The following is a 21,460-nucleotide window of genomic DNA, read 5'->3' on the forward strand; positions in this document are numbered from 1 at the left end:
GGCCATTGCTGATCGAACCTAAGGTTCAATTAACTATTGTTGATGCTACTAGCTGAATTACTATGTGGGCTAATCTGTATTACAGGCTCAGTAATGGGTTTTGCAAATCTATGACGTTTTGGGCCTTTTTTATTTGAAAGAGGAATGCTGGTTGGCAAATGAGAACTCAGGAGCATTTTCCTCCTTTTCTGTCTGGTTTGGACCCAGCCTACTAAACAGTTGGAGAATGAGCTATTGATCTCTCTTTCTCAAAACAAATAGTCATAGAATAAATTGCCACTGTTGTTGAGGGGTTTTGCTTGGCTCTGTGTGAAGACTGGAGTGATCTGCCTCGGTCAAGATCGAGACCATGTGCTTTCGCTGTTCTGTGACACCACTGTGGGAGCTGATTTTGTCCATTCCTTAAAAGAAGGACAAGAAAGGATCGAGAGAGGGGAGTTTTGGTCTAGGCGCTGTGTTTACTCACAGTAACAGTGTGGCTTGCCACTTTCATGACTGCCAGGTTCTTAAGGGAAGTTTACTTTCATTTATGCTTTGCATAAAGTATTGCCGTATGTAAGAATCCATTTTTCCAGCAGTGAGGTTTAACATGCTGCTCAGACCAGCAGAAAGTTATCTTGCTAGCTTACTTCTACTCCATTGTATTTACTGCATTTTTTTTTTTTTTGGTTATGATACTGATTGTTGTTAATAGTTAACAGTATTATTCCACTGGACTTGGTCTGAATCTAGGTTAATCCAGTCTGAACCCAATGGAGTTCAGAGTTTAACCATTCAATTTGCTACTGTAAGTGAGATTAGGAAACAATAATGTTCCTTTTTAAGTGCTGCTCCTGCAAAAGATTGGCGTATAAATAAAATGACCTACTCAAGTAACTGACCACAGTTTGTTTTAATCTCCTTAATTGGAAAGGGAAAGAGAGAACAGATTTTTTTTTTTTAATTGTTTTCTAAGACAAGTACTTAAATGAATTACAGTAAACACTCATGTCGTGACTTTTCTGCCTTTGGGAGGCCAGTTGCCTGTGTGCTGGAAGTGAGACGTGTTGTCACGTGGCGTTGGTAAAATGCCTGTGCTGAGCGGTTGGTCGCTGCTGCCATGGCTGGGTGCCATCACGTGGGAGCTGCTTGCTGGTCTCTTCCCTGGGTGTCAGCCAGGGCCTCTGCCGTGGTCAGCACCTTAGCAGATCCTGAAATGTGCAGAAGTGATCCAGGTTAGGCTTGGATGGTGAAGCATGTATTGTCAAAGTAGGACATAGATTACAATTTTTACGAGTTTTAGGCTGGCTATAGAACAGAGTATATTGATCTGAATTTAAGCCTGAATTAACCCATCAGTTTTATTTTATCTTATTTGTTTTACAAACAGCAGCTATCAGAGTTAGTCTTTATGGCTCTGTGACATTTGTCTGTGACATTTTTATTCCAAAATTGCAAGTCTTTAAAGCCAGACTATACTGATAAAACATTGTCTTAGGAATCTCTAGCTTCTTTGCCGTTCTTTCCTAGTTCTGCTAAGACCCAATAAGCAGGGCTCACTCACGAGATGGTTGAGTTATTTGAGGATATCGTGCAATGCAGATGGTCTCCTGCTCCTTGTTTCCTTTTTGTAATCCCTCCTGGCACCTGCTGTGGTTGTTGGTATGGTCTTTCCATCCTGCTCCTAGGAAGGAGCAACTGCTGCCAGGGTTCAGATGCGCTTGCCCCTGTTTTCTACTCCCGGAGTAGTACCTTGCTCAATCTGCCATCCTCAACACTCTTCTTTCATATGGGTCTTTAAATCTACAGATAACCTGAAAGTGAATGTGTTTTCTAAGGATTAGAAAAATTATCATACTCCCTATTTAGTTAGCACTGGTAATCACAGAATAGATGAGGTTGGAAGGGGCCTCTGGAGATCAAATTAGCAAACCTAGGCAAAATAGTAAAGCTCTTGCTTATTTTCTTGTTTCCTTTAATGAATGTAGAGAAATCTTTGGGTTTGGGTTAGATTCCTCTAATCCAGGTTCTGTCATACTATTTCTGGGTTACACTTCTGCTTTTCAGCATGGATTTTCCCCTCATTTCCCCCCCTGTGCACACCCTGAGATGAGAGATTGTTTTATCTTGGAAATGCCAGTGCTTGGTGAGAATATGAAGGTTTTCTGCCCACTGATCTCTTAAGATAACTCCGCTGGAGTCTAGAAAAACTGGTTTGCCTCTTTGTCAGAAAGTGTGCCATTTAAACAGATAACTGTCCAAATTTAACAGCTCTGCTTTTGTCTAGACACAGGACTAAACATTTCCTGTGCTATGGGTTCAGCTCACTGCGGAAGCCAAAAATGCAGGACAAAAGGCATGTAACTGCCATACTTTCTGATCACGTGCTCTGTGTTTATGGTGTGGTAGCAGGCAGAAAAATGACTTCTTGCCAGGTAGTTGTTTTAATAGTATTAGTGAGATGAAGCCTTTTTTCCTTTTCAATCAATTTGGTGCTTGAGAAAGTAATAGAGGCAATAACTGAGGTGGGGGGATCTCATGCAGGTTGATAACAGTATTTGTTTGTGTATTATGAAGGAGAATTTTAGTATTGACTTGTTTTTTCTGTAAATGTTTTTCCATAAATCCTAATTCTATAGGAGCAGAACTAATAGGACCTAAATATTCAAGCTGCTTTTAAAACAATATGAACTGGTAAAACCTGATCCTGTAGCAGGAAGGGAAAAGGCTTTATGCCAGTATGTGGTTGAATGAGGAAGCAAATTAAGAGGCCTTTAAGTAAACTGTTTTGGTTGAGGGTTTGCTGAGGTGGCTCAGGCAGCTGCTGCCCTCTCTGGTGTGCTGGTTGTTTCTGCACCATCCAGCAGCTCTGCTGAAGATGAGGATTTTTTGTAATTGCACTCTTTAAAGCGTTCCTCAGAATAATATGATTGAACTTTGAATCCCAGTTTGTGACCGAAGTTATAAACACTAGATGAGCTTTAAGAATTTAGATGGATGCCACATTTAAATGTGCATCGTAAAGCATTTAAAGACATACTTTTGGAGCAGGAAAGTCAAACCTCTGATGCACTGGCAGTGTTTGGCTTGCAGTTATGTATGCCATAATTCCCTCTCAGCATCTTGCTTTTGCATGCCCTTCTTGTGAGGGATAATATATAAACTGTTCTTCAAAGGCCCCAAAATTTTGCCTCCTGCGTGTCTTCTCTTTGTGTCAACGGTGTGACAGACACTGCAAACCATGGGCCTTTGCTAACGCCTAGAATGCCTGGGCCCAAGTGGCTTTTTGCTTTCTAAATGTCACATGGAGCAAGAATCATTTAATTCTCATTGCTTTATCCGGGTGTGTAGTACAAATGTGAAAGGAGAGCAAATGTTATGTGCTGTCAGAGAAGACACGTGAAGGATGTTATCCTAGTGGAGACTTTCAGGGTTGGTCTACGCACACTGGACACAATACAGTTTTTTTTTTTTTTTTTTTTTTTTTAGTGCAAATCTTGGGTTGAACTTTAAAAAGTAAGTGTCCATTTTAAATACAACATAAAATGGAGATCTGTCACAAATATAAAGAAATCCTTTGCATTTTTGTTGCTTTTTTTGTTGCTTTTTTGTTGCTTTTTTTGTTGGATTAGGAGTCTTCAAGTACCTCTTTAACTTTAGTGTTTTCTAACACAAACTAACTTTCTTAGCTAATGTTTAGTTTTCCTGGGCTACTTTTAGTTATTGAGGAGGGAAACTTGGGTTCTGCCTTAGGGCAACTTAAAGGTGCTTCTGAAACTCCCCTTTTGCTGTGGAGTCCCTTGAAGCAGAGTTCCTTGTTCTCCCCTGACTACTGAGAAAGACTAGTCTTCCTAGTTGTTTTGATGGTCACTCAGGTATTTCCTACCCCAGCAGAAAATAGGAATTTTATTTATATTCGTGTGTGTGTGTATACGTAATATTATATATATTTTTATATATATATCTCAATTATAAATCCAGTGCCAGCATATAGGGGATCTTCACCTCTTGGATCTCTACCTACTACCTTTTGGTAAAAGTACTACATGACTTGCTAAAGCTAATGCAGCCTTTCCTCGTGGAGAGGGAAATGATAACTCTGCAATAGAGAGCAGTTGCCAGTGGTGGTTGGTAGAGAAGACAGTGTAGTGACTTACTAAAAGGGATTCAGAAAGTAATTTTAATACAATTCTGCTCTATACAGAGAAAGGAATAAAAGGGAAGTGAAAATGAAACTTAGCCAGTGGAGTATGGTTTGTGAAGTTACGAAGTACAGACAAGAACTTGTAAAGACATCCAATGGAGGAGGTGATACACGAGAAACACTCTGTGGTTTCCTATTTGGTTGTAATACAATATACGCAGCCCCTAATCCACCCTTACCCTACTTCTGCCTGTTCACTCTCACTTGTTTGGTGCCACTGAGGATTTATACCAGTAAGGATTTAGCAGTTAAGAGGGGAGGACAGAGTGAAAAAGAAACTTTTTCATAGGATTTTTTTTTTTTTCTAAAAACAGATAGATGGAGCAAGCCAGGACACCACTGGCACAAAGTAGAAGCAGGGGACATAGACTGCTTAAATTAGGATTTAAGCCACAGAAATGGTCATGGAACCACAACCTTAAATACAGATGCAAAAAGTTTTAGTAAAAGGTTGCACAATCTTTATTTTTTTTCCCCCAGTTGCACTTGTTCAGTCATGTCTATTTGAATTTCATTTGTATAGCACCTACCACTGTAGAATCCTGAACCATGGTGAGCCCTTGAATTGGTTCCTAAGGTGTTTATTGTTGTTGTTTTTAAGAAAACAGTCAAAATAACACTCTCCCCACCTAAAGTTACAAGAAAAATAATTCTTCACTAATTTGAAACTTACCAGAAAAAATGAGAATGAGTAACACTTCCAGTGACCTAGATGGCAGTAGGTTTTTGCTTATAAATAGAGGAAACTTTTTTCCATTTGTTTCTTCCTCTGTGATATATAAAACTCTTGTAGGCTAGGCTGTGGCCTCTGCTTGCATCTGTGCAGTTCCAAAAAAAAATCTTTATGCATAAAGAATAATAAAGAATAAAAATAACCTTCTTTATTCTTTATCCTTGGTAGCTTACAGGGATGTTTTTAAGGACAGAATTTGGCCCACTGGTAGAAATGTAACTTCTACAGTGTTGCAGACTGGACATGACACTGTTGACCTTTCAACAGTAAAAAGTGAAAAGCAAGAAAAATTTACTCTCACTCATCTCTGAACTAGGAGTAAATTTTCAGTAAGCAAATGCTAGCTTGTATGTGTTTCTATTTTAAAGTAGAGTAGCCCTTTATTTAAGGAATATAATGTCCCTCCCAAATACGCCCTAAACAGATTACTTTCTATCCAATTTTGGCCAAGCTAAATGACAGGTATAAATCAGTGCTTCTGGTGTAGTCTGAACTTTACTTTCTATGTAGGTAACAAAGATTTCCTTTATTTTTTCCCTGCAGCTTTCTTTTTAATTTTCCAACTTAAAAGACCATGCTATCTGTTTCTGTGTTCTGTTGTTGGTATTACTGTATTTTGGGGCAATAAATAACCCACTCTAGAGTCTGCCCCTGCCACCCCAATTTAAACAGTCTTTTTCAAATAAAATGACAAGAATTGGGGGGAGGGGGGGTGAGAGGCACCTATTGCTGTTCCCATAAGTTTAAATGTTACCCTTTTATAGAAAGAAAGTCATGAGATCCTGCTTTCACATTTTGAATTGTAAGCAGTGTTAGCACCTCCAGAGATGCCTGAAGAAAGTGAAGCACAGCTGGATGTGATAACTGAATGGTGTCTGACATTTAACACTGTGCTGCAGCTCAGCCACCTTTAGACATATCGGAGTCATTCCTCATGCTGTGAAAATACACCGAGCTGTTGAGCATATTGAGAGAAAGTTCTTAATACGCAGCGGTATCTTAAAATGCAAAGGCTTTTTAAAACTTGGGGTTTTGACATTGTGATAAGCTGATACTGCAGGATAAGACTCTTCAAAAATTCTTTTAAAAACTCAAGGAAAGAATAAAACCAGTTATTTTTATCAAGGTTAAAACAGATTTTTCTTCCCTGTGCCCCTAGCACCTCCTGGATCTACAGCAGCAGGTAGCCTAACAAGCTACTTCTAAAGCTATGCTTGCATCAATTGCCAATGCTAACGCACAAAGAAAGATAGACTGTTTTGGTAAGACAAGGCTCCATTGAAGTTACTGCTAATAAGCAAAACAGCTCTGTTCACTTCAGTCCCATTCAAAACATAGGAAAATAATCAATCTTTGCCAGGCTTGAAAGGCTGAAACTATTACAGCAGATGAAAATGATTTACTTCAAGTGGGTGTAAAACATATTTTCAAAATAAACACTGAAACCGCACTTGACTCTTACCACATATATTAATTGTATTCTGTGTGGGCATGAAAAACAGAAAGTGTTCAACTTTGTATTTCTTCATTCTATAAATGCAGGTTTGTTCTAACTCTAACTAGCATTTCATATAAACAGTGTTTCGTAAGTACCAGCTTAAATGCCAGATACAGTGTGCCTTCTTAATGTGAGGTGTCATTCCATTGTAGCTTGGTTTACTTTTAGCAAAATGGCTCACCTCTTTTAGTGTTTTTCTAATATTAAAAAATCAAACAAAGTAGCCATAGATGGGGTTCATTTGACTATTCCTTCTCAAATCGTTGTGCCTTCACTTCCTTAAATAGAAGCTTACACTAATCATTGCAAAATATGAAAAGCTGCAATAGTTTTCATATTTCTGTTACATACTGTTTTTCTAAGTTTAGTCTCGGAGTTCTTGGTGCTAGGTGGATGGTTCTTTGTTTTTTTTTTTTTTTTTTTCAGTATGGCTTCATCGTGTACCAGATGATAAATTACAACAAAACCCCAAGCATTCTGAAATAAGCTATCAATAACATTATTAGGTCTCATAAACAGTCCTGGATGTTTTGTGATGCAGACTGTTGTTGAAACTATGTTGACTCTTGGAACGTGTAGATACCAGCTGAGGAAGAAAGATTAGACTTGCTTTCATGGACTTTCGTGAAAGTCTGCATACATACATAATGCTGAACACTGTGAAGAAGAGCACCAGGGTTGGAATATGGGATGTGAGTGCTTAAAGGTCTGAGCCCCTGCAAAACTTTCTGTGCTTCTGCTTATGTGCTAGGACTTTTAGCAGCATAACTGGATTGTCCAGGGACCCCTATCTCTAATCAAAATAGTTTAGTAAAAAAGTTTTAACCATGAAACAATTCCTGGTAAGTTTGTTTAGGATCACATGGTGAAACCGTAGATTGAATTTTTCAAATGGTGGCTTCCTCTTCAAACCAAGGATGTGTGTTGAGTCATGAGGTTAGGTTTTTCTTGTGGACTGATTGTAACTCACTTTTAATTTCTGAGAAGGATCACTCTAGTAATGTCATGCATTTCTGTGAAGAATCGCTCTAGTGATGTCAGATAGTTGAGCTCAATTTTCACATGCTGCTACAGGTAGATTAGTGTCTTCCAGTCATAAAATGAGGACATTCCCCAGCTTCTGTTTTGCACATGCATTATTTTTCTGATGGTATCTTTGAGCACCAGCTCTTCCTGCTCCACGCCATTCCATGTAAAAGACAAACATTTGGGTATATCCTTGCTGGCACGTGGTGGAGCTCTGCTTAGCTTTTTGAGCTGCAAATCAAATTCAGAAAAGTTGCCTAAAAATGCATGCATTTCAGTGGGAATGAGCCTGTCTCCCCTACCCCTAGGCAGGTCTACCCCGGTCCTGACCTGCCTGCTCCCCTGAGCTGAGGCTGCCCAGGGCACTGCAGCAGCCTTTGCCAGTTGAGCTCTTCTCTGCTGTTCTTTGGTCTGAGATGCTGCCAGCATCCTTGCCCTGCCTTTCTGTCTTTGACAGACACCTAATCTCTTTGATCTGCTGTGGATTAGCTACATTGCTAAAGAACAAGTAGTGTTCTTTTATTGCAAAAGAACAAAAAGTAGCGTGGTGGGTTTTCTTTGAAGTCAGTATGAACCTTGGGTTTTATATCATTTTGTTATGACTTCTCTAATCCTGTAACTCCTGACTAAATTAATTCTCATTCAGTTAAAGCCCCTATGGCTTTGCTAGTTTCCCTTTACAATAGCTCTGTTGCTGAGGCAGCGATGGCAGACCTGTGGTTGTGTGGGGGTTTTTTTGTTTTCCTTTTCCCTTTCTTAGCTTAAATAGTGTATTAGTAACGTCTCTGATTTAAGACATGTCTTTTGGTACCACTATGCAGTATTGAGATCTGCATCCAAATTCAAAGTGTTCCTATCATATTTAGCATATCGTTTTGGAGATTCCTGTGATGCAGCATGTTAAAGAACACTCAGTCTAAGGAAATCGAACTCAACTTTGCAACAGTGGTTCTTAGAGGTGTCCTTTCCATCTTCAAACCCTTTCCTCTTTGCATGGAGATATTCAGTAAAGAAGGAACTGGAGGTGGTCAGCTCTACTTGTGCAGTCAGCTCTTATTCATGTGATCTAAGATTACTTGTGGCAGATGCAAACATGGTCAAGTTAGGTCCTTGCTGACTCTCTTTAGATCTAGCAGGGTTTAGTAACTCAGGCTCAGTGGTAAACACACACAACCATACTGCTCCCAGACCAGCTGGGATCTGCTGTTTTGGCATGGAGTCCAAGGTAATAAAGCCTGCCAAGCATGAAGTGTGCAGACCTGGATCCATCACTCAAAATCAGGAGCTCTAGAAATGAGTTGCAAATATCTGACCATATGGGTCAGCTTGGGACAATCAGGGCTTGTTAGATCAACCATAGTTTCAGCCCTATTAGACTTGAGCTTGCTTCTGTGAGTGTGTGTTGGGTGTTTTTTTTTTTTTTTTTTTTTTTTTTTTTTTTTTTTAAGGGTTTGGGTTTTTTATTGTTGTTTTTTGGTCTTTAACTCTCCAGCACTCTGAGTTCTGGGAAAACTTATTGGCTTGGTCAGCCCCAGGCTTAACAGACACTTTCTGCTCATGCAGTATGGCATGTTATGAGCTTCTTGGAACCCAGACTGCAGCGATACTGAGCATGCTTAGCAGGAGCCAGCTCAGGGCTAGCACTGAGTCAGAGCTGCTAGACACTGAGGATCCCAAATTTACTTTAATTTTCTGGGCTGTGATTCCCAGTGCATTTTGCAGTGAAACAATGTGCAGATGTTTCCATTATCTGCCTTCTCACAACCCGTATGAGCCATGGTAGTGGAGATGTGACCATTACACCCAAAGCATGGAGTACTGAATGGATGCTCCTGGTTAGAGCTGTTTTGGTTTCATGGAGTACCCCACAGTCATATATATGATGAGACTATACTTTTAACAATTCTTGTTGCCATAAAGGTAATTAGCTTTTCTGTTTGGATATGAAAATACCCTCTAGAAAAACTGCAGTGTCCTTGAAATAAATCAAAGTAATTTTAAGAAGATATACGTAATAGTTGGTGAATTGTTAGAGTACTTCAATTGAATGGATTTTCTCGCAAAAATCACAAATGCCTGCTTCTGCAGTACTTGCAGACTGTTACCTTTTCCAAGCAAAGGGTCATACAGCTCTTCTGTAATTTATTTTATTTTACTTGTTTATATGCAGGTGCAGCTGGGACAAGCAGATATAAAATGCCCGATCACAGAGTGCAGCGAACACCTGGATGAAACAACTGTCCTCTATAATCTGCCCCATGATGACATCATCAAGTATAAATATTTCCTGGAACTCAGCCGCATTGACTCCAGCACCAAGCCATGCCCTCAGTGCAAGCACTTTACTACCTTCCAGAGGAGAAGCCACATTCCTACCCCTGCCAAATTGGAGAACAAATACAAAGTGAGCATGCTTGCCAGAGCTATGGATTAGGTAGCACAGCAAAAGTAGGTCAGCATTTGGTGGGCATTAAATGGGCTTTCTTCCATTACTGAGACGTAATGTAAGCTGTGATTAAGAATGAGAATCTGTAGTATGGATCATTGATTAACTAGTAAATTCACTTCTAATAATTCAAATAGTTGAACTTAATTCCTTATTTCTTGTGGCAGGTCAAAACTGTGCCACTTGCCCATTTGAAATTAAAGAGCGGCCATATTTTCGTTCTTCTTTGAGATGCAGACAATACAGTCATGATTAGAAGAGACAAGGGAAGGGGAATTGTCACTATAACTAATTTTAGACACACAACTCCAGCAAAGAAAAGCTTTCTCTGAAACTGCAAGTAAATGAGTTCTGGGTGTTTATGTGTTTAGAAAACCCACTCTTAGCTTACTCCTTCCTTAGAATAGAGCTGTCATCTGTCTCACTCTTTGGTTTGATTTCTTCGGTCCCTTACTATAGGTTAAACATTACTGTAGTCATACGACTCACAGCACAGAAAACTTGAGAAAGAGTAAGAAAAACCTCTTTTCACCGCCTTTCTTGTAGTATAAGATTTGCTTATATTGTGATTTCAATTAAAGATGAAATGCACAAGAGGTTACAGACAGAAGAAGCTTTGAACTCCTGGAGGTCCATCTCAGTTGCAAACAGGTTCTGTCTGCAACATCATGCTCTTCCCCCACAGTCAGAGAGTAAGTCTTTTAGCCCCTTTATGCGTTTTGATTCCTGTTTCAAGGGTCTGTATTAGTGTTCCATCTGGTTATTAGATCTGTTGTGGTTAATTTCATTACTGTACTGGCCTTCCCTTGACAAACCAGTTTTCATCAATAGGAATTTAGATGATTGTTTAGATAGCCCTAATTACAGCATAAGACTCAGCTCTGTACAGAGATTGAAAGGTAGAAGGCTGTGTATCCAGTAGAGTTGAAACCTTGGTGGAGCTAACCCTGAGTTATGAGGTTCTTATGTACATCTGTGCAATGGATGAATTACATGCAAGCAGCCGCAAAGTCTGTACTTCCTGTTGTGGATTTTTGGCCTCTTACAGAGTTGGAGAAACTCCAAATTGCAAGTGAAATTTCCTCTGCCTGCAGCCATTCTCCTTCATCCATCTGCTCAGCCTTCCCTCAGATATAGACGGGATGTATGGTCTGTGGTAGGTGAGTTGTTGTAACAGGTCTGCTACAGCCCCTCGTAAGATGTCAGAGGCTGTTACTGTCACACTGATATCTCTCATACGTTGTGCAGCTGTTGTGTAAAGGCCACACCAACTTCGAGTATTTGTATATGTTCTCCTAGTCAAAAAAAATGGGTCATTCAGCCCAGCAGCACGCTCCTATGAATTAAAATGCTGTAGTTAAAATGTTCCTACTGCTACCCTAGAAGTCATAAGCAAAGAAGAAATTTCAGGCACTGTCTGGTGCATTAAATAGAACAGGCCAGAAGTCGTTTTCTGGTCCTGTGGTGAAATGTCTCTCTTATCCACAGAGCTAAAGTCTCTTCCTGGGAACAGAAGATGGCAAAATGCGTCCTTTGAGCTGTGCCTAGGTGTCGTCTGGAAGAACGTCTAGTTGACTTTAGCACATTCCTAATTATACTTTTGATTGACAGGCAATAAGGATGCTCATAGGCTAGGGCTTCAGCCTGCTTCCTGGACCTGAGTTGTTTACTAGCATAGATACAGTTTTAGTGACTAATTTTAAGCTCAGCACAGGGAAGAGTTTTGCAGCTGGGATGAGGTTCAAAAAAAAGTTTCTATATGAGATTGTATATATATGACTAATTACATACAGTGATTCCTGTGGACCATTATTATCTCATAGTTTTTGTATATTCTTACCTCATTTTTAGTGTCTTGCCTGTGTCTTGAATTATAAAATCTTTAGGGGGTAAAGACTCATTTTATTCTGCAAGTAGCATAAAAGTGGCCTGACTGGAAACTGAGAGACTTGCATAATTACATGCAAGCAATATAAATAATAATTGCATCAGAAGAATTCTGAACTGAAGCATCAACACTGAAAGAAAAACTAAGTCATATGTGGGAAAGTGTACACAGAGGCATCCTAGTAGGATCATTGTATAGAAGGACTCAGTGCCAGTACCTCTGCTCTCCTATACACTGTAACATGAAAACACTTGTTTCAAATCCAAGAGTACATTTGAACAGGTATTTTTAAAGTGTGATTAATGGTACTCCAGCAATTGATACATTACTGTAAATTTTACAAATATCTCTTCTACCTCTTTAAATTTAGATGTTAAGTTTATTAGCTTGATTAGTTTTCCTTGCTATAGCTGTTTTATGCCATCTAAACTGATGTAAGGCCTGCAATTCAGTTTGATAATGTTGCTTTCCATTTTTAAGATCAAAGTCTTGCTGTGTTGACCCTAGAAAGTTAGCCAGTGCATATTAGTTGGGAGAGAAGGAGAAGAAAGAAAGGGAAGCTGTAACCTTGTTGCTATCCAAACCTTCCATCTCCTATTACTACCACTTGTCACACAACTGTATTGTGGTACTTACTTAGCTTCCTACCTGAAGTATTCATGTTACAAATGGATCCAGCTTTAAGTAAGGGAATATCCTTCCTTCAATCTTATGATCTAAATTGGGAGTGTAAGACTTGGTCATTGGCATAATCTCAATAAGCCTTTGGTCAAAGCTGGTATGCCCAAGTGCAAAGGGAAATGGGCAAAAGTTTTGAAAATTAGTGGTTTAGCTCATACACATGGAACATGTACTGGTTTCACTAGAGCGAGTGAAACATTTTCTTGTTCTGCGAGATTTTTTTTTTCCCCCCCCTGTGGTGTGTGTGTTTTCTCCAAGCCCTGGGTTTCACCTGTTTTCATATTGGCTTTCTGACCTGCCATGAAGAAACAATTCTTCGTTCTTGGGCAACATTTCTGCCTTACCAGCTTGTGATGTTTCTAATAAAGTTGTTTTCCTCACTTCAGTCAAAAGAGAGATGTCATATACAAAAGTACAAGAAAATCCTAATTTGAGTGCTTTGCTTCTGAAATGTAAATGTTTCTTCAATGCAGGTTTTTATTTAAACTACCTTATTTTTAAGTATTAAAGAGTTTCTCAAACATGTTGCTCTAGAGCTAGTAGAAAACTACCTGCAAAGGTGCTGTGATAGAATGGACCTGTGTAGTTTATATCAATGAGTTTCACCTTTTTTTTGGATCAAATTTAATCCCTGAGTTGAGGAGGTTGAGCCTTCATGGCTGAGACTACGTGTTACTCCAGTCTGCCTTAAACATGGACTGCTCTGAACATAGTGGTTTTGCCCTGCTCCCCCTCTTTCTCTGGCCTGCCCACTTGCATTTTGCTCATGTGGATGTTTTGGTGTCACATTGGAAGGTGGATGAAAGATCAGCTCCGATGGGAAACAATATTTGTTTGTTCTGGTGTCACTTATTTTCAGCTGGTACAAGAGAGGGGATGAGCTGGTGATGAGGAGGCAGCAGCTGTTTTGGCAGGAGCCCATGTTTATTTTGGAATAAAGGGACTGTGTAGCCATAGCTAGAGATTGCAATTTGTGTAGTCAGTTTGCTGCACAATTAATTCAGCCTTCCTAGTATGTAGCTAATATTCCATTAAGCAGTAGAAAATCCTGTTAATCTTCCTGTAGCTTCAGGTTCTCAGAATATTTTGGATGTGAAGTCAGTTTTGCTAATGTCATGTCACAACAAGCAATGTTATGTGGTGTTGTTACCTACTACTTTTGAAAGGTCTTTTTCTGGGAGGTGAGGAAAATGATAGGCTCTTTACTGTAACCTATTCTATCTAAGACAATGGAAAATGTTAGGCTTAAGGGTCAGTATTTTAGAAAGCAGAGAAGCAGAAGGGTTAGTATGAAAAGTTGTGCAATCTTTTTTATTTCAAGGCAAACTGACCTCCAGATGGCATAGAAGTTTGTGTATATATCCTCTCAATTCTGATTGACTGAAATGAAAGTCATAAAAGAAATGGAAAATATTTGTGCAATAAAAATGTATTTGAAAAAAAAACTAGATTTTTTTTTTTCAGATGTAGTTTGTCTGCTTTGCTGGATGATATTTTTGCTGCTTTAAGTTACATGAAAATAGCATCTCTGTGTCCATGTTATGATCATTTCATGCACTGGTGCTGAAGCATAAAGCAGATCGTGTTTGATTTTTCAGAAAAGCAGAGGAGGAATGGAGTAAGAATCTGTCAGACTGCCATAATTGCCCTGGTGTGTTACTGCTGCTTAAACACATGCCATGATGTCACACTCTGAATCTGAGTTTGGATAGGTTTGGGGGTTTGTCCTGCACTCACTAGGTTCAAGAAAAATAAGGGTAATAGTACTTAAAGGTGCATACTTTTCTTTTGCATACTTAATGTACGTTCACATAGAGCATACATTAGAACAACACAGTGAAGTCAAGGTGCCCATTCAAAATTTAAAACTGCTTACTAATTCAATTTTGTGGAAGGTGCTGTCGGGGGTGGAAGATGGAAAAGGTGACTAGGAACTCCAAACCTTGTAATAGACATAGTTCCCATTAATTTACTTCAGTTAATCAGGGCTTCTCATGGTAATAAATGTTAGTTTGAGTTCATGTGATTATAGTCTCATCCCATATTTCAGCCTCTTTAAGTAATGAAAGTATTTGGAAATATTTGATGTCAGTGTGAATATAAAAGCTTAAAAATATATATCCTCATGGCTGCTATATTTCTTGTGATTCTATATATGCTGTAATAGAAAGATAGAGCCTGAAATGAATTTGTCAGGAAGAAAAAAGTACTACTCTTGCTTTAAATTACGTTGGTATTTTGCTTGAATAAGGAGCTTTAATTTTCAGCCTCCCAGACCTGTTGGCTTGGGTTCACATTGTTTAACATCTGTTTTCAGTCTTAAATGTCCAAGTATTGCAACTGGTAAAACTGTCAGGCTGTAGAACACTCAGCTGTGGCTACACGCGCCATCTTTGCCTGGGGCATTGCAAATACTGAGTAGTACAATGTGATGCCTGCTGTACACCTTCCCAGCAGTAGGTCACTGTGACATGTTATTGAAAAGCATAAGTTCTAAGCTTTAAAACAAGTTACTGGGGATATTGGGTAGGACAATAAGCTAGTGATGAAAGCTATCTGTTGTGTGTATTGGTTTCTAAGGGATTATGGAAACATAAATCAGTGTTCTGAGTGGATTGGGTTAAGAGCAATAAATATGCTGTTCTTCAGGTTCTTCAGAGTGGGAATTTTCCTGTTTCTTGTTAAGCTGTTTTATTAGAAGAATTCAACTGGTAAGCAGAGATGCAGCATAGGACATTTCCTTTTGTTTAGCATCTGGGTACTGAGGCATTCCTACAGAGACTTAATTCTGTCAGACTTGCTACATTCTATAGAATGTCTCTTCTAAGAAAAGTATTAGCACAACTAGAAGAGGGTAGGGGTTTTGGAGTTCTGGTGGTTTTTTGTTTTTGTCTTTTTTTTAATGAAAGTGTAAACATAAGGATCTCTACACTCTTACTGTCTTTTTGAAAATTTGTATTCGAAAAGTATTTAACCCTGAACACTGATTCAGTGAAGTTATAGCTCTGAGGAGTGTCCTCTTAAAATCTGTAAGATTTGTTCAAAACTTTCACCTTTTTCCTAAAAGTCCTTAGTTAATCTACATTGAAATGTATGTATGGATTATTTTATTCCATCTAATATAAAATCAAAGGGTTGGGAGTGATAGATTTCTTTTGCAGGTCTAAGGCATTACGCAGAACCCTTCTAAAAGGGAGAGAAGCTGAAGATCCCTTAAATTCCACTGAAGCATGTTTGGAAGTGCTTGAAACACTTCTAAAACTGGAATTTAAACTTCTCTGTAATTTAAGCAACAGGAAAAATACTGTGTATTCTTATGGTATCAAAAACTTGTCCATTTCTTAAATTTAGGAGCTACCAGTAGACCATCAGATCAGAAAAAGAGTATTGATTGCATTTTGTATTGCTTTTCTTTCTTCATTATCTTGGGCTTTGAAATTTGGTCAGAAATTACTGTATTCTCATGCAAAAGTAATAATGTTTGTAACCCACTTGTTGCAGCTTTAATGTTCTGCAAACAAGTTTTATTTTGTTCTTAAATACTGTAGAATCTGTCCTGTTTTTTGTACTGCCTACCTAGGTCTTCTGTGTGTCTTTGCATTGATATGAAGCCTGTGATAAATGTAATTTTCTTCTAAGCATATCTTGCCATGTATCATAGCAAAACTGTCACTGTGTAGCTATGGAAAGCAGTAAGTGATACTTAGACAGGATACCAGAATTTCATCCATTTTAACTTTATGCTCTCTTTGAGTCCATTTGATAGGAAGGAAATTTTGTCTGTTTTCTAACTCTTAAATGCATGTGAAAGATCAGCACATCATATAGTCCATTGTTTAAAGGTAGTCCTGTTTAACGAAGTAGTTTACACAAAAATGTTTCACATACTGCAAGCGAGGCTACAGTTGTTAGACACTGCTGCAGAGCAAAACATTTGCTTTGTACAGGTGAAGTTAAAGACAACCACTTAGAAATAGGTCATGCAGAGTCACACTCAGCTCGAACCATTGTGTCACTTAGATCTTTGGTGTGTAAAAATATTAAAGGCAAAAAACTAAATGCTCTCTATACATATGGCACTTGGGAAACAGCATTAAAGATAGCAGAAAGCTTCATCACTCAGTCATGCATTAGAGATCAAATCAGCTTTGTATCAACATGCTACTAGTAACAGATGTAGGAACTGCACACGTAAATAATAATTTTGGCTACTCCCCAGCAAAATACTTGAGGGATCTCAGAGTGCCTACTTTGGCATCTAAATGGAGCTGAGGTAGAACAGAGCCAGTCAGCACGTCTGAGCTGAGACAATGGTAATGTGTGGGAAGAGAACTTGTTTTGAGAAATTTGTTTTGGGGGCTTTGCATGTGACTACACTGCAGGATGTAGTTTCCTGAATAGCACCCCCATCCCATGTGTTGCCAGCACAAACATTTCTGTGGTTAGGTGGTAAACCAGAATGGGAACAGATACAGCTGAAAAGCTTTCTTCAGTTGACTGAATCCCCTGATCCAGTTTGTCAGCTGGGATGAAGCAAGGAAGTGCAAGACAGAGGCTGAAGCTGGAGGTGGTGGAAAGGGCTCAGCAGTTGCTTGAGAAATTTGCCTTTCCCTGTCTTCCTCTGCTTTCGCAGCTGGACTTCAAAAGCCCTGCTGCCAAATGCAGCTGAAGTTTAGATGTACCTGTATGTAATGAGGCTTATAGCTCCTGCTTTATTTAGTCATGATCCAGATATGAGGCATGTCTTTTAGTAGATGAGCACCTGGAACCCACCCAGATTTCTTAAGACTTCTACAGGCATAGCAGCTACAGAAGCTTTTTTCAAAAAAAAAAAAAAAAAATACAGACTCTGGAAGAAGAGATGAAGATGATGGTACTGGTGTTTTATATAGTAACTTGAAGCCAAAGGAGTGGGAAGAGTAGATCCTTTTTCAGTTTAAGGAGCTTTGCTTGCATTTTCTGCCATTAGGTGTGGATTTTAGCAAGTGGATTGAGCTTGGCACATTCTCTGCTCACCCTTATATAATCAAGAGAAATAGAGCAGGTGCTTGACTCTTAAGGTGGTGGCTGGGGCACTTGGTTGAGAAGCAGGAAGACCCTTTTTCTTGGTCCCTTTTTCCAGGCCTATTTCTAATATAAGCTTCACAAAGCATTCTGGGCTTCCTAGATTTCCTTCAGAAGACCAGATGCTCCCCAATAACAACCTAGGGAGTGCAGTTTATGCCTGGAAGAAAGAGACCCACTGAAGTGAAGATTGGCTGCTGATTTTTAGGTGATATCACATGTGTTTTGGGGGGCACCTAAATAGACCTTCTGGATTTTGCCTTTTGGCATATGAGCCACCCAGTGAATTCAGTAAACAGTTCCAGTGTTTAAAATAAACTGCTTGTGTTTTGTACGACTGAGGCAGTCGTTGGCTTTAGCAATTAATTCTTCTTTTTTTAAAAGAAAAAACAATTTTAGCTTCTGTGATTACTTGTCTTCCCCCCCCCCCCCCCAATGTTAGATCTTTATTGTGGTGCAGTTACTGTCTTAATTCAGAAGTCTTATTTTTCAGATGGGTTTTCTAGTTGAGTCAGTGCACCGCTTGCAAATGTGTGTGGTATTTTCTCATTTACACAGATCCAGTGTCCATCTTGCCAATTTGTCTGGTGTTTTAAGTGCCACTCTCCCTGGCATGAAGGTGTTAACTGTAAAGAATACAAAAAGGGAGACAAGCTGTTGCGTCACTGGGCCAACGAAATTGAGCATGGGCAAAGGAATGCCCAGAAGTGTCCAAAATGCAAGGTAAGTTACTTTCTGTTAGCTTGCAGGTAGTCTTTTCAAACTGTTTTAAAATATTTATCCAAAGTAAATACTTACAACTTCCATTCTGGATTTAAAATCACGCTTGCTGTGCAGATTCTCATCTCTGGCCCACTGAGAAAAGAATCAAATATTTTACTTACCAATTTCTGAAATGATTCTGCAGACCCCTTGCACATAAAGTAAACATTATGGAAATTCTGAGAAAAGGCTCCATTTTTACTCGTAATGTATGTATGTTACAGTCCAAATTATTCCTGAAATAAAGCTTTAAAGAAATATAATGCCCTCTGTCAGTTTTTTTTAAAAATCTTGAGTGAATTCGGTAGCTGAATAGCACAGAAAGTACTCTGGCAAGTTAACTAGAAGAGACTTGAAAATTAAACGAAAGTAGAAAAGCTTTTTAGGATTAAATGTCAGTCCTTTCACAAGTCTCTCTCATAAATTAGTTTAGTTTTCAACAGACTGAAGAAGCTGTCTCCCCCCAGCCTAAAACTCATTATTTTCTTCTAGGATAGGCGGTGTTTCCCACTAGTCAAATGAGACTGAGCAGCCAAGCAGGCCCACACAGGCACACCCCGCCGCTGCCCTTAGTGAAGGGGGCTGTTAGGTTTGTTCACTATTTTTCCACAGCAGTCATCTCCAGCTGTTGAGAGGGAAGTAAGTCACAACCCTGAGAGCACCATGGTTGGGGGGGGGGGGGGGTAGCTGTGGCTCTTTGAAAGGGATTATATAATTTGAACCTGTCTATTGCTCTACATGTAGTCCAAGGAGAGGACACAGTAAGAAAACTGGAGCATTTAGTAGGAAATAAATATTGAACAGGAAGATTTTTTTTTTTTTTAAGTATAAAGTATACTTTTGTCATGCTTCAAACCTTGTCTGTGCAAATCGGAGAATGTTTATCAGTTTACTAAGTATCTTTTTCCAGTCATGGGGAAAGAAATGCCTGTGATGCTGTAGCTTGAAATTGAAAGATTTCAAAACATTAACAAAAATTCCTAAAGCTCTGAAATGAGCAGTCATTTGTTTACCCTTCCTCCCACGTGCACGTGACATTCGAGCAGAATTTTGACAGCTTGCTATTTGCTAAGAATTGATAGGTTTGAGCCAGTTCTAAAAACGTTCACTTTCTGGGAAGTCTTTACAGTAAAATCCTTTTACAAACTTTGTTCCCTTTGGAGTGGGAAGAAGTATCAGTTTGTTTTTAGTTCTTTGACTTGCATCCAGATTCAGATTTTATGACAATGTGAATGATGTAACTATTGAAATAAGTAGATAATGATAAGAAGTAGCTGGGCTTGTCAAAAATAAAAGGAGAACAAAGAAAAGAAAAAAAAAAAAAAGACGCCAAGCCAAAAAGTGTGAATGTGGAAAAGTAGGGAAAAGAGCCTTGCTAGCAGGGAAGTGAGAGGTGCAAGCAGGAAAGGCAAAGGGACAAAGTTGCAAAACTTAATGTTTTGGAAAGTCAGATCATTTCTTTAAAATGTATTAAACACATTAAGTGTACAACTGTGTTCACTGACTTTGAATGAAAAGGCTGGACACTCAAAACTTCTGCACTCACTAATTCTGAGTCCTGAAGTTGGGTGAGTTTGGCTATTAATTCCAAAAAAGACATTAGGCTCCTTTTTATTTAAAAGAAAATATAACCTCCTGCATGGTGGAAGGCACTATGGAAAGTTATGAAACTAGCACCTAAAAAGAACCTTTGTTAACAAGTCCTTTTTTGTAATGTAGTATTATGAATGAATATCTAAGGGGCAATTCAGCCTTTTTGTAAGGTGCCCCCCCCCCCCCCCCCCATTCCTGGCATTTTCCTTCAGAGGTGAAAAAGTTCTTCCTGTTTACAACTTCTATGAAATGTTTATATGAAAACATTTTTGTTTTTGAAATCAAACCTATAACTAGCAAGTAATCAGAAAAACTACTTAGCCAGCATGCCTTTTGTGGTACTTTTTTATTATTTTTTCTTCCTAATCAGTTACTGAGTAGTTACCAAAAGTACATCTTCATCACATCTACAGCCTTCATCTGCATCGAAGCATTAAAAGATGTCTGGGCATGGGGATAGATAATATGGGGAGAGATATGTTCTCTGCCTCTTCCTCCAGCCACCCCCAAAAATGCACTGTATGTAAGACAATGTTCTATATTGAATCTACATTGAATATTATCACACTTCCAATTGAAAAAGACAAAAAGATTGAAGGAGAAAACAGGGTTGTTAACATAGGAATTGATCTATCTTTTTCCTAGATCCAGTAGGCAGTGCTTCAGGTCACAACTATTTTAGTTTGGTATGTGCTTATGTTCTATTTAAAAGAATATCTCTTTCATGTTTTGCTTAAAATTGCAGTAGTCACAACTGACTTTTCCTCAATTTGTTGGTCAAGATAAAATTGTAAGTGTCAAGATATTAGTATTTCATCTTTACACTAAAACTGAAGCTAATAGAAACTAAAAGTAGAAAGTCTAGTAGAGGCAGACATTCTTTCCTGAGATGACTTGTAGAATTACTGCTAACTTCCAAAGTGTGATACTGACTGCAGTGTCACAGATTTTGACTTTATATGTTAACAGATATCTTCTGGAGATATTTGTGTAAACATACAGACAAGTATATGCACAGACCTCTTTTTTTTCTTTTTTCTTTAAGTAGCTATATCACTGAGAAGTAGAATGCACAATTTGTCTTGTCTGGGCATGCAGGTGGGAAAATGGAAGGTTTAAAATGCTAGTAGTCTTATAGTGAATATATAGGCAGATCCTTAGGCAAGTATTCACATGTTTTTCAGTGGTTTTGGTAAGTGTTTTTGAAAGAACGTAATCCTTGGGAATGTGAATACTAGTGGGCACTGTTAAATACCTTTAAATTTAATTACCTTTTTCTGTAGGTAGACACAGCTTTAGTGTACGTAAGAGGAAGAGATTATTTTCAGCTGTAATAAAAATATTACATATTGTCAAAATACATTACTGCTGTTTTATTTTGTGAATATATATCAGTATATTAATAGCAAGTTGTTCTTTTATGTATCTTAAATGAATTATGACATTTCTTGGTTTTTTTAGTAGAGCCCTTCCTAAATTTATTATATGCTATTTTGAGATACTCAGCATAGACCATTTTTCTCAAGATTTGTCCAACCACATTGTGGTTTTGTTTTAGATGGAGTTGGCTAATGGGCGCAAAATTA

General features: G+C 38.6%; 1 protein-coding gene across 3 annotated transcripts in view; it reads left to right on the forward strand.

Moving 5' to 3' along the window:
- The window catches only part of RNF217 (ring finger protein 217), a 61,970-nt gene that overhangs the window by 26,207 nt on the left and 14,303 nt on the right, over positions 1-21,460 (forward strand). For all 3 annotated transcript variants that reach the window (XR_010388355.1, XR_010388356.1, XM_026105085.2), the window contains exons 2-3: positions 9,611-9,844; positions 18,078-18,242. Coding sequence is in view for 1 of the 3 variants with exons in the window: in XM_026105085.2 (XP_025960870.2) it covers positions 9,611-9,844; positions 18,078-18,242 (399 nt within the window). In the remaining 2 variants the exon portion in view is untranslated. The remainder of the gene's footprint in view (positions 1-9,610; positions 9,845-18,077; positions 18,243-21,460) is intronic.

The sequence above is a fragment of the Dromaius novaehollandiae genome, chromosome 3, assembly GCF_036370855.1.
Source record: "Dromaius novaehollandiae isolate bDroNov1 chromosome 3, bDroNov1.hap1, whole genome shotgun sequence".
In the NCBI taxonomy this organism is placed as follows: domain Eukaryota; kingdom Metazoa; phylum Chordata; class Aves; order Casuariiformes; family Dromaiidae; genus Dromaius; species Dromaius novaehollandiae.